Genomic DNA, 13,303 nt, shown 5'->3' on the forward strand with positions numbered 1-13,303 from the left:
GGGGGGGGGGGGGGGGGGGCTGAGCCCAGACCTGTTATTTTGAGCTCAGCATCTGAGGGATTGGTCTCCCATCTCCACTAGGGCTCCATCTTCTCAAAGAAATTATTATGATTACTTACTTTGAAATCCTAAATTAACTTTCACTCCTGGAAAAGTTAATATATATGTATCGCTATATTAATCTTACCTTTTTTATTTGTTGTTTGAAACAGGGTCTCACCTTGTAGCTTAGGCTGACTTGGAATTCCTGTGTAGTTCAGACTCACCTCGAGTTTCTGTAAGCACAAGACATGCTCCTGGATTTTTTTTTTTTTTTAATCTTCGTGAGGTTTTTTTTTTTTCTCTACCTTTTCTGTCCACAACTTATATGCCCTCTGGGGCTCATGGAGACAAGAAGCGGGCTTCAGATCCCTGGAACTGCAGTTGTGGACTAGACTATTTCAAGTCATGTTGTCGGTGCTGGGAATTGAACTGGGGTTCTTTGGAAGTACTCTTAACCACTGATCCATCTCTCTTGTTACCGTGAGAGAGAGAGAGAGAGTGTGTGTGTGTGTGTGTTTATACATTTGTAATTAAGTTTATTATTATTAAAGATGGGATGTCTTACAACCCAGGCTTGAATTCATCATGTAGTCAGGTGACCTTGATCTTCTTGTCTCCCTCCCGACCTCCTAAGGTGGCATTAAAGGTATGTGCCATCATGCCTAACTTGCAATGTCGGGGATTGAACTCCCGGCCTCTGACACTTAAACCCATCTTCGTTGGGGGTTTTTAGAAATCACATTTACACTATCTTATATAGAGCAATGGTTCTCACCCTTCCTAATGCTGCAACCTTTTGATACAGTTCCTTATGTTGTGGTGACCCACCCTACCCATAAAATTCTTTCATTGCTACTTTAAAACTGTAATTTTTGCTACTGTTAAGAATTTATAATGTAAATATCTGATATGTCAGATATCTGTTATGTGACCCCCCCTATGGGGGGTCACGACCCACAGGTTGAGAGCCACACATATATAGACCCTTGTCTGTAAGGACTAGTTCTTGCGGGAAGATCAAGGCCTGCCTAGGCTGCATGGTAAGTTGTAAGTCATTCTGGATAAAGAACCTCTCACCATAACACTCTGAGACTGCCTTCAAAACAAACAAAAAGGGGTTGAGAAAGATACTATCTTGTTTCCTGAGAAATTTGATGAGATTACTGTTGCTATTTTTGTTTGTTTGATATCATTGTGTTGGGAACAGTCTCTAGGAGGCCATTTTGGCTGCAACTGCATTGCTTTCTCCTTCCCGCCCCCACCCTTCCCCTGAAGATTCAATCCAGGGAAGCATGCATGCAGGGGAGCCCTGTCAGCAGCCCCTGCCCCCCCCCCCCATCTGTTTCTTCCCGTGTCAAGTTTTAGTACCATGTGTTTAAGAGAATTTGTTTCATAGCTGTTGTGGCATTTGCTGAGGGGAACCTCACGTCTCTTCTTTTGAATGTTCATTTATTCCTAATAATGATCTTTTCTCTTCTTTTTCCTTGATCTGTTTAATGAGATGCTCACCAGTTTTCTTGGTCAGTCACTTTGATTTGATTGATTTTTGTCTGTTTCTCTTTGACAGGATTATTTACTGAGACACATTCTCACTGTATCCCTCAGGCTGCCCTTTAACTCCGAACCCTGCTTCCTCGCCTAGCCAGTGCAGGGATTGCCATGCCCAGCATCCAGTTTTTATTGAACAGAATTTTGGTTCATATCACGTATTTAAAGTTAACACATCTTTCTCGGACATAAGTGTGGTTCCTTTTCCTGAATGATAGAAATATTGAATGTCTTCTTCTTACATTTATTGATTTGGTGGTGGGAGGGGTAGGTGGGCAGGGTGCCCGTGGAGGGCAGCAGATAACTTGTAGAAGGCTCTCCCTTCCCACCGTACGGTTTACAGGGCTTGAACTCAGGTCCTTAGGTTTAGCAGTAGTCACCTTTACCCGCTGAGCCCTCCACCAGCAGCTGCTGTTAGACATATTGAAAGCTACACATTTCACAGCAAGCTGCACCGAGCCAACTTTGTTTTTGCTTAGCACGTGGAGCACTTTCTCATCTCTCCTGTGGTTTCGATCCACATCTAATTATACAGCGGTGTTGGTTACTTTCCTATCATTCGGCATTTCTCCACTTGTCTTGCTGTTACTGCTGTGGTTTGAGGGCATCTCTGCAGGATTCCAATCCTCGGAGATTTGGGGCTTGGTAAACAGTGCTTACCCTTGAAGGGCTTTCGTGTTCTGCTGGACAGTTTTGCCTCCTGTCCCCTACTCCAGATGATCCTGAACTGTGCAGGGCTTTCTACCTCAGCAGGGACTGTGGTGACAGGGTGCAAGATGGACACCGGGTCTCTGTGCTGTGTGTAAACTGGCCACTTCTCCACTGTTGGGGTTTTGTGTATCGTGACAATGCCTTCTCCACTAAACACCAGAAAAATCTTTGTGAATTTGTTTATGGTTCTTGTCCATTTTTACTCCTTGTATCTTGAAGCTATGCTATTGTAAGCTCTATTACACATCTGTAATTTTGTATCCTAATCATCTGACCTTGTCATTATGAAATATCTTTCTTAAATATATGGTAAGATTTCCTTCCTTGGGGCTGGAGAGATCGCTCAGTGGTTAGGATTGCTTTTCCAGCACCCATGCTGGTCAGCTCACTACCACTGTAACTCCGCCTCCAAAGGATCTGACAGTCTGATGCCCCTCCCCCCCTTCTGATCTCTTCAGGTATACACCACACACACACACACACACACACCACACACACACACACACACACACACACACACACACACACAAAGAAGATTGAAATCCAAATTCCTTCTCTTAGTCAGGCAAGGTGGCATTGCACTTTAATCTTAGCACTAGGGAAGCAGAGGCAGGCAGATCTTTGTGACTTCAAGCCCAGCCTGGTCTATGCAGCAAGTTCCAGGATAGCCCCAGGGAACACAGAGAAATCTCAAAAAAACCAAAAGCAACCAACCAAACAAAACCCCTCTTGTCCTGGAGCTTGCCATGTGATGTGCTGTCGTCATCTTCCTTATGATGGAGCTTGCAAGTCCTGTCTCCCTCTCACCACTCCCTTCCTACTGAAAGGCTGAATCCAGGGCCACAACGGTCTAGGCAAGCATGCACCCGTGGAGTATGTCTCCAACCCCACTTTTCTGTTTTCTACTTATAACCAACCTGTGTCTTTATATTTGAAGTGTCTGGGGGTAGGTATTGCCCTGTGTATTAGAATCCCAGGTGTCTTTGGCTGTGGATTAAAAATATTCTTAAATTTATTTGAGATTATCTTAGTTGTGTCATATTTCTACAATCTCATTTTTCAACACTTCTGTTATTTTTAAATATCCTATTTGTAATAATTACCTTCGATAGAATATGCAATTCTTTTAGTCTATGCTTGGTTTTGTGACACAGTTCTATTTCTCATAATAAAAGGAGTCCGCATTAGCCTGTATATGAGGGCCCATCAGAGAAAGCTGTAAAAGCCTTCGAGGAGCTAAGAGTGGTGGCCCAAGTCTTTAATCCCAGGATTTAGGAGGTAGATGTAGGTAGGTCTCTTCTGAGCCTGCCGGGAGACCCTGTCTCAAAAAAAAGCAAGTGAAAGCAAAAACCCTAATATTATGTTCATCATAATAATTTCTGGAAGGAAAAGCATAAAAATGAAATTTAAAATTATGTAGAAGTCTCTTTTCATTAATTTGTTGTTGGGTTTTTGATTGTTTGGTTTTTGATTTTTTTTGAGACTGGAAGGGTCTTACTCTGTAGCTTTCTGGCCTTGAACTTGAAAGTGTGCCTGCCTTTGCCTCCAAGTACTAGGATTAAAGGCATGTGCCACCACACCTGGCTACCTTTCACAGAAATTTTAACAGGTTCTAGTTGTGATCCTTCTGACTGCTTACTGGAATGTTGAGATCTCACCGCATTGATTATTGTGGTACAAGACTCAGCATCAGACTTAATCATCTGAACATACAGTAGCATCAGTCTTCACACAATAAACTGTAACAAATGTTAATGTACTGTTCTTATGTGTGTCCGTGTGTGCACCTGTAGAGTTTCTTTGCACTGTGTGTGCAGATGTCTGTGGAAGGCAGAAGAGGGTGTCAGGTCACCTGGAGTGGGAGGTGCAGACAGCTGTGAGCCACTGAGCCTGCTAAGAGGCTCTCTGTGCTGCGGAGCCGCTCTCCCCTGCCCAAGCCTGAGACCCTGGGATGTCTTCCTCTTTGAGAACTCCATACCCGCTGACCACTTGCCTGTCCTTGTTTCTAGCCTCTGCCAGCCGCCATCCTGCTTTCTAAGAGCTGGGGCACTTTAGATGCTTCCTGTCAGCTGAGTCAAGAAGTACTGGCTTGTTCCCAGCACCATCTGAGGCATTTTGGTACAGCAGCTTCAGCCTCCTAATGGCTTTGAAACAGGCCTTGGGTGTTAGTTCCGGTGGGCTGACTTGCCAGAGGATTGTTCACAGCTGTTTGATTTTGCCTTGAGTGCTCCTGACTCAGAGAAGGACAGTCACATGCCCCTTCTGTAGGAGGTATACTGGAGTGTTGCTGCCCTGGAACTCAGAGCTGGCGTTAAAGCTGGCGTTTGTCAGCATGCCTGGCCCCTTTCCTTATTATTATTATTGTTATTTTGGTTCTTAGAAACCCCTTTGTAGCCCAGGCTGTCTTGGAACCTACTCTGTTGACCAGGTTGACCTAGAACTCAGATCCGACTGCCCTTCCTCCAGAGTGCTGGATTAAAGGCGTGTGCTGCCATACCAGCGTTCCTTTTATTCTGAGGCAAGGTCTTGATATTACTCTGGCTGGCTTTGACTTTGTGATGGTCCTTCCTCAGCCTTCCTTGGTACCACAGCCTTTACTAGTGGCATCTCTTAAGGTTCATGTTGCTCTTTTCTTCTGTGATAATTTGTTGACTTATCTCCCAAGTCATTTCCATCCTACGTGCTTCTTCGTTTGTTTGTTTGTTGTTGTTGTGTTTTTTTTTTGTTTTGTTTTGTTTTTAGTTCTGGAATTTCCTTGGGTTTTCTCTGCCTCTGCACTTTTCTCTGATTTCTGTAGCATACATGGGATTTTTGTTGACATGCTTGCTTCCTAATTGTAATCATGTGACCGTCTTGCGTCAGCCTCTGTTGATAATGCACTCTTCCTGTCCTTTGGTATGCCTCGAAACTTGCTGCTGAGCACGGGACATCCTGCTAACAGCATGCTGGAAAGCAAGAGTGAGTGGATGGCTTTGCTCTCCCCTCTGAAGGGCCTGTCTCCTCAGGAGGCCCATGCCCTGTCTTAGTTAATGGCTGCATCTTAGAGCTTGCTGGATGGGATTCTGCTCTGGTCTTAGATGCTGTAGTTCAGCTGGATCTTGGCTTCATTCACTTGGGTCTGGGATTACTACCTTCAGTTTTCTCAGAAAACTTGGTTATTTTGTGGGATGCAGGGGTCTGTTCATGTGGGATTGTAGTTTCTCTGATCCAGTCTACAGCCTTTCCACACAACCCACTGCGGTTGCCTGACCCCTGCTGGTAAATAGTCTGGGAGGCTGACTGAGAAGCCCTGGAGCCTGCCGTGGGGAGGAGGGCGTGGGGAAGAGGGCTGGTGCTTCTCTCCTGCCTGGGGATGCCTCCATTTCTCCCTCGGAAATTCAGCCCAGGTGACCATGCACTGTGGTTCTTCCTGGCTGCAGAAGGAGAGGGCATTCTCACCCTAAACTCCATTTTCAGAAGCAGGTTTCTCGTCAGTCCTTTGTAGTCAGGGTAGACTAATCCTGGCATCCCCCATATCTTCTGACCAGCCAAGCTTCCCCTTCTAACTTACTGTCTCCCTTCTGTCCTGCTGATGTCTAGATCTTAGACACACTTGCCTGAGACTTCTGCTTTGACTCTTTAAATTATTCATTTTTCCGTCATTGTTAAAAAGTTCGTGTCACTTGCCAAAAAGAAGTATAGATAGAAGTGGAGTACTTTATAAAATTCTAATTTTTATAAGCTACATTTTGTTCCCATTGTCATGAGTCTGTGAAACCTCAGTATGTAAAGATTAAAATTTTTCAATTTGCAGTGAGTGGTTGTTCCTACTTATAGGGATTGGGCTGGTGTTGGTGTGTATATGGTGACTTGGAAAGACTTTTGTATTGCATAGACTGACTACAGAGAGACATCCCTGAGGCTCCATGCTGGGACCCAGCACTGCTGTGCACAGGGCATCCAGGCTGGGAAGATGAGAGAATTATAGAGCATTGCCAACTATGGAACTCATAGATAGCTACTGGAAACACAATTTTCCTTGTCTATAGAAATGACCCGGGTTGTATTACTACTTTTCTTTTTTGCCATAACCTATCATAGAAAGTTTATTACTGAGAAGTTTCTAGAAAATCCAGGGGCCATGAGAGAATCTCCCCCAGGGAGAAGAACTTGAGATGAGAAAATGGGTGACTTGAGAGTGTGCTGGTCTCTCTTAGTAACAAGAATTGAGAACGTTGGTTGAATGTTACAACTTCTAGAACAGGTACCAGTAAAAGCTTTCCGTCTATGAAAGAGGTTGCCCTGCTGTTTCAGCGGCAGGCGCGTCCTGGGAAACAGGGTACCTTAACCAAAGCCTTGACTGCGCCTGATTTCTGTTGTGCAGGCATACTCCAGCACCCAGATGGTACAGTTCTGAAACAGCTACAGCCACCGCCACGGGGCCCAAGAGAGCTGGAATTTTATACCATGGTAAGTGATGTGAGATGCTCTGTTGTTGTACGTGGTCCTCAGTTGTCTGCAGTGTGACTCAGAGTGAGAAATGTGCTTGACAGCGAGTCCTGGGTCCCCTCGTGACAAACAAGCTTCACGAAAACAAGGTCCGACTTCCAGCGTTCCTACTGCAACCTAGCACTTTCCCTTCTGCCTCACATCTGTGAGATTCTTATTCTGAGTCACTAAATTGATTTCAATCAACTGGTCGTGACCCACAATTTGAAAAACACTCAACAGAGAGAGTTTGTCACTCTCAGAAATGCTAAGTTAGTGTTTTCATTACAGCTTCTGAGAATCTTGTTTGCTTTGTTAGGTAGGGTCTCTCTGTATGTTGCAGACTGGCAGAGGACTCTGGCACCCCTGCCTCAGCCTCCCCGGTTCTGTGTGCCGCAGTGTCCTATCTCTTGGAGTCCTCAGCGTTTCCCTGCACAGTGGGAGAAGGGCTCATTCCTGATACCGAATTCATCCTATGACTCATGATACTTTTTAGCGTGGTGTTCAGTGTTCCGTGACCACCAATTATTTCCTTACTGCCAAATATTTTAACCACAAGGCTCTACCTTCCCTGCCCACCAGCCACAGATCCGCTTTCTTTCCATGAGCATGCTGGCTTTTGTGTGTCTTCTCCAGGATGAGGCTTGTTCAGACCTGCCACCCTTACCCCCATCTTACAGTTGAAGTGTATATACAGTGTGGTTCCATCATTACACAAGTACACTGTGAATATGAGCCCCTGACCAAACCCCACTTGGAGGTGGTGCCTGCCCCTCTGCAGTTGGCTTCTCACTGTCTTGGTAGTGTCATTTTAGACACAAAGGCATGGATTTTGATGAGGCCCAGCTTATGTCTGCTCTTTCCCATTGCTGTTTTGAGAAAGGGTCTTTTTCTCTAGCCTGGAAGACTTACTGTGAAGCCCAGGGTAGCCTGGTGCCTGCAGCAGTCATCCTCTGTCTCCTGCGTGCTGGGAGTACAGGGGTGCACCACCACGCCCAACTTTCTGGTTGGTTTTGTTTGGGCCTGAATTGATTTCCCTTGCCCTGATTAAGAGAGCTTGAAAGTACCTCTTCCCACCAGGTGATTCTGCTTCCTTTATCGGGACCCATGTTTCTGCCCCGTGCTGTCTCTGAGCCTCTGATAGAACCTTCTGTGTGGTGATCCCCTAACAGAAGTGCTCACTGGCCAGGGCTGCCATAATAAAGTCATACTAGTGGTTTGACTTGAAAGACAGAAATCAAGTTTTTCACACTTAGCCTCCTAGTGTGGCTGCAGTCAGGGGTTTCTTCTGAAGGCTTCCCCTTCTCCTGCTCAGGGGCTGTCTCCTCAGATCTTCTTCTGTGGGTTTATGTCCTACTGTACTTTCTGAGAACACCCTCAGCATGGTGACCCCTCGTTTTCACTGTGATGATCTCCTTGGAAGCCATCTTCAGAGGTGCTCACGTTCTGGGCCCTGGGCTTGGGTCATGAAGCTATGTGGTGGCTCACAGCTCACCCTGTAACAGTGATTGATTTCGAGAATCGAAGATTTTTTTTTCTTCCTTCCTGAGAGAAATGGCAAAATCCTGGCCTTGGAGACTGTAACCAGACCGCTGAGCAGCTTAGCATGAGCGTGACTATCCACCATGTCCTGTGTGGTGCATCAACACCCTGCACTGCTGAACCTCGGCCGGCTGACTTGCTCCCTTAGTCGGCAGTTCTCAGGAGGTTGCTGGTAGAAAAAGAATAACTTCGTTTCTTTCCCTTCCTCTTAGATGTGAGGTTCAGCTTCTGGTGAATGAAATTCTGCCATAAACTTTTAACTCTTGAAGTGTGCTTACTCATAAAATTATGTGTCCTTTAGATGTATATTAAAGTTGCCCCTCAGATTCTACAGTAAATGGAACTGTTCTCATAGAGATAAAATAAACAATACGTAAAATATTTATTTAGTGAGAAAACCAAGTAAGTGTTAAAAATGGTTCAAGGGGGCCAGCAAGCTGGCTCACCCAGTAGGGGGCTTGCCTCTAAGGCTGGTAACCTAAGTCTGGTTGGGATCTATATGGTGGAAGGAAAGAATTGATATTCTTAAGTTGTCCTCATACACACAGACACCACACACACACTCTAAATGAATGAATGTAAAAAATACAGATAAAAGCAGCCCAAAAAGTTAGCCAAGGTACACACCCCAACCCTTGCCCACCAGCCAGAATTACTTGCCTGTGTCCAGAGAATTATTTTGAATTTGGTGTCAGTTACCCACAACTCACAAAGTGCCAAAAATAGTTGGACAACGTTGGCAGGGAGGACAGACCAGGAGAGTGCTCCCTGTGGAACATGGCGGTATGCTGCAGTAAGTAACTGTGTGTGGTTACATGGGATTCATTGCCCGCTGCGCCTCACGGCAGATGGGTCTGTTACGTACACTTGGTCTTCTTGAGGCTTTATGGAACGCTGACCAGCCCTGCACCTCTGTTCAGGTTTACGCTGCTGACTGTGCCGATGCTGTTCTCCTGGAGCTTCGAAAACACCTGCCCAAGTACTATGGCGTCTGGTCCCCTCCCACGGCACCAAACGGTAATGCATTTCTGTGCATCTCATGGCTCGGGTCACCAGCGTGGCCCTTTCCTTTCTGACCCTCACTAAATGAAACTCACTTACGCCTTCACTGTTTGTCGCCATTCCCTTAAGTTTGTGTCACACATTAACTGATAAATCGGTTACAGTTTTGCGACCACATCTTAGTACTATATTCATTGACAAATGACCATTTCTTATGTAAAGAATAAACTGTTAAGAACCCAAACAGAAGAACCTCCCCTGCGTAGCTTCTAACTCCTGCCTTACTCCCAACAAACAAGCTTTAGATTTCAGTGTTTTGGGAAACCCTGGGAAGTACAAGAGTGGAGAAATGAGAGCATGTGGGTGTGTCCTGGAGTCTGAGGTCACTTAATCAAGGCTGCAGGCTTCTCGGATGAGGGTCTTGAACCACACTGTAGCACTGTCTGACCTTTGGTACCTAACTTAGTGTGTCAGATGCTACTACTGTGGCCATCTTGGCTCTTCTCTATGGGAATTCCTAGATGAATATTGGTCAGGCTAGGGATGCTGGGGTAGTTAAGAGCCACCTGTACTTCACTAGTTCAGAAATAAAGTGAGCTGAGGCTCTGTGGACTTCAGGGGAGCACTGCTTACCTGAAGAGCTCAGGACTAGAGAGCTGTGTTTCCAGTCTGGGAACATTTGCAGATACAGAGGTGTCATGGTGATAGGACCCAGATCCAGACTAGGGGCTCACTTTTGTGGCAACCGTAGGCAGCGTTTTGGTATTTGTGGTGTGCTTAGTTTGTGTAATCCTCTTTATCTTTAGCTAGTGTAATCTAACCTACGAGGCCAGAGTGATGTATCATGTTGGTGGTGGGTGTTCATAAACTTTCAGATTGTGACCCATATTGGATTGTAGATTTTTGGATTAGCAATGCTGGATTCATCCACTCCCCTTTTTCCTGTTTGTCTGTTTGTCTGTCTGTCTGTCTGTCTGTCCTGCTCCCTAGCTTAAAGATCTTAGCCCCAAATACATGCAGATATTTATGACCGAGAATAGTGTTCTGCATAATTAACCCACAGACCATTGTAACTACACTTGGGTCCTTTTTATTTTTCAGAAACTAAGGTCTCAGTATGTAGCCCTGGTGGGCCTGCCTCTGCTGCCTGGACGCTGGCATTAAAGGCATATGTTGCCACCATGGCTGTGGGTCCTTCTTGTCTGAAGTCTGCCCAACACATGCTTGTAGACACACTTCATATTGTAGCATCCTACCTTCCTCCTTTGCCAAGAGTGGTGCTTGTCAGGACTGCCATGAAGACCAGAGGAAGCAGCTTGGCTCTCCCCAGGTCCCAGAGAGCTCTGCGGTTTGCTGCTGCTTAATGCAGAACAGCCAATCCCCAGGCCGGTGTGTGAGTAGCCATCTGAGTGATGAAATACTCAGCTGAACAAGGTTCCTAGAAGGGACTGGAGAGATGGCTCGGGATAAGAGCACTGGCTACTCTGACGGAGCTCTTGGGTTCAGTTCCCAGCACCCACAAGATGGCTTATAATCACCTGTAAGTCCAGGGGATCCAATACCCTCTCCTCGCTTTGTAGACATCTGCACACACATGTGCATATGTATACATGTAGACAAAGCAGTCATGTACATAAAATAAAAATTAGAAACTGAAAAAGAGGATTTTTTGAGAAGATTCTTTGGAGAACTTGGGATGATAGTTAAGACTTAGATAGATACTCACGAGCGTCTGCAGGAGGTGTGTGTGCAGCCAGCACTGCCTTCCTGCCTGCCTTCCTTTTCCTTTTCCTTTTCTTTCTTTTCTTTTCCTTTTCCTTTTTCTTTTTCTTTTCTTTTCTTTTCTTTTTTTTTTTTTTTGAGACAGGGTCTCTCTATAACTCAGAACTCATCATGCAGACTTGGTGGCCTGGAACTCACAGAGACCCACCTGCCTCTGCCTCCCGAGTGCTGGGTTCAAAGGCACATGCCACCACGCCTGGACATTTTCTTTTTTGCCATTATCTCTTTGCTATGGATGTAGCAGATAAAAACAAAACAAACAAACAAACAACAACAACAAAAATCCCAGCATCAGAAAAGCATTTCGACATCTCTTGCAGTATTTTTTCTGTCTATGATAGAAACGAATCCATAAGGTTTTCTTTAGCAGGAGCAAAGTAGGGAGACACTAGTGTAGCTGGCAACAGTGTGAACAGGAGTGTCTGTGTGGGAAGAGGGGAGACTTGGGAAACACAGCGCCGCGGTCGAGCCTGTTTGAGGCTGCCTGAGCCCAGCAATCAGATTGCATTTCGCTGTCTTAGTGCTGAGATAAAAATCAATGTGTAATAAATAGATGTTCTTGTTAATGTTTAACTGTGGGCACAGGGTTAGCTACAGGGCGGAGAGTCTCTCTTATCAAGTGCCTGCCTGAGTTGTGATAGTGCCCTTTTATTTCGTGGTTGTTTTTGTTTTGCCGTGTATTTCGTCTTACTGGGAAGGGGCAGGGCTTGCTCCAGGGGCTCAGCCTGTATTTGTTTTCGTTCTGGATGTTGGAGTTCAGCTTGCATGCATGGGTTTAAATACCTGTCTGTCATGCTCATGTAATAGTTAATGTATTCAACCAGGCCGATCCCCATGCTCAGTGACACCAGGCTCTGTGCTGAATAAAATGTCACTTCTGATCCTCATGAGCAGCTCTGGAAGGCAAGGCTCTCATGCTGTTGTCCGTGTGCCTCAGAGCAGTGCCTTGTCTTGTAAGGTGCTCTCAGAGCTGTACTGACGCAGCCTGACTGTGGACCATGATGCCTCTGTTTCATGGTGGGCCCCGGATTCAGTGGTTCTCAACCTGTGGGTCACCATCCCTTTGGGGGTTGGGGAGGGTCACATGACCCTTTCACAGGGGTCGCCTAAGACCATTATAAAATACAGATATTTACATTATGATTCATAACAGTAGCAAAATTACAGATATGAAGTAGCAATGAAATTAATTTTATGGTTGGGGGGTCAGTATGACATAAGGAACAGTATTAAAGGGTTGCAGAGTTAGGAAAGCTGAGGCCCACTGCTCCAATCTATATATGCCACTGAAGTATAGGGCATGCTAGGATGGCACAGGCTAACATGCTGGAGCTGACATTTGAACTTAGTTTGCTGTGCTTGTAAAAATTGCTTTAAGTGCTATTATTTTGTTTAAGATTTTGTAGATATAAGTTGTACAAACACATTTAATTAAACAAGAAGGATATTTTATTATAAGGTTATAGGGATATCTTACAAAAGTCAGGGGTTTGTAGCTGAGCCATGCTGGGAGCAGAACTAGCAACTGGACTGGAACTTAGGAATGTTTCTCACATGCCCCTAGCCCACCAAGAGGATCGCTTACTTCTCACATGCTGTGCCATGTGCAGATCCAGACAGAGAAGAGCCACAAGCAGCTGTCTGTCAGATGTTTGCCCACTTCAATGGCTCTGATTGGGAGTTGGGTTCCTGTTTAACAGGAACGTTTCTGAGGTCAGTGGGTAGTACTGGAAATGAATTACACCATGATGTCTCAGCTGGAGACCAGCCCACATCAGTACTTCCTATATACCAGGAGGCTCTTCCTCCTTCCATTCAGTCCACAGTTCATTGATGGTTGCATCACACACAGGAAAAAACACTGCTCCACTCTGGACCCAGAGGGCCTGGCTGAGAAGACATCTTTTGTCACTGGTCTAGAGTTACTTCAGGAGACTGTCCTGTAGCGAAATGCCTGTGATCTTTACGTAACTGAGTCTCAAGACTGACCTACTTTGACTTGAGCTTTAGTCTACTGAAATCACTGAAAGAATCTGCTAGGCACGGTCTTCAGAGTGAATCAGTGTTCAGGCTTGTAGACATGACAGCTGTCTGTCTGTAACAGTCTGGTGCTCAGGCTGTGTCCCACTTTCTTATTTCTCTCTTCCAAAGGCTTCTGTTAAGCCCTCCACACCCAGGCCTAGTTCTCTCCTGAGTGCACGTGTGTGTC

The 13,303-nt window shown here is 45.5% G+C and overlaps 1 protein-coding gene across 2 annotated transcripts in view; it reads left to right on the plus strand.

Annotated features, from left to right (window-relative positions):
* The window catches only part of Ipmk (inositol polyphosphate multikinase), a 37,743-nt gene that overhangs the window by 8,757 nt on the left and 15,683 nt on the right, over positions 1 to 13,303 (plus strand). For both annotated transcript variants that reach the window (XM_021174952.2, XM_021174953.2), the window contains exons 2-3: positions 6,665 to 6,750; positions 9,231 to 9,327. In XM_021174952.2, coding sequence (XP_021030611.1) covers positions 6,665 to 6,750; positions 9,231 to 9,327 — 183 coding nt within the window. The remainder of the gene's footprint in view (positions 1 to 6,664; positions 6,751 to 9,230; positions 9,328 to 13,303) is intronic.

The sequence above is a fragment of the Mus caroli genome, chromosome 10, assembly GCF_900094665.2.
Source record: "Mus caroli chromosome 10, CAROLI_EIJ_v1.1, whole genome shotgun sequence".
Lineage (NCBI taxonomy): Eukaryota > Metazoa > Chordata > Mammalia > Rodentia > Muridae > Mus > Mus caroli.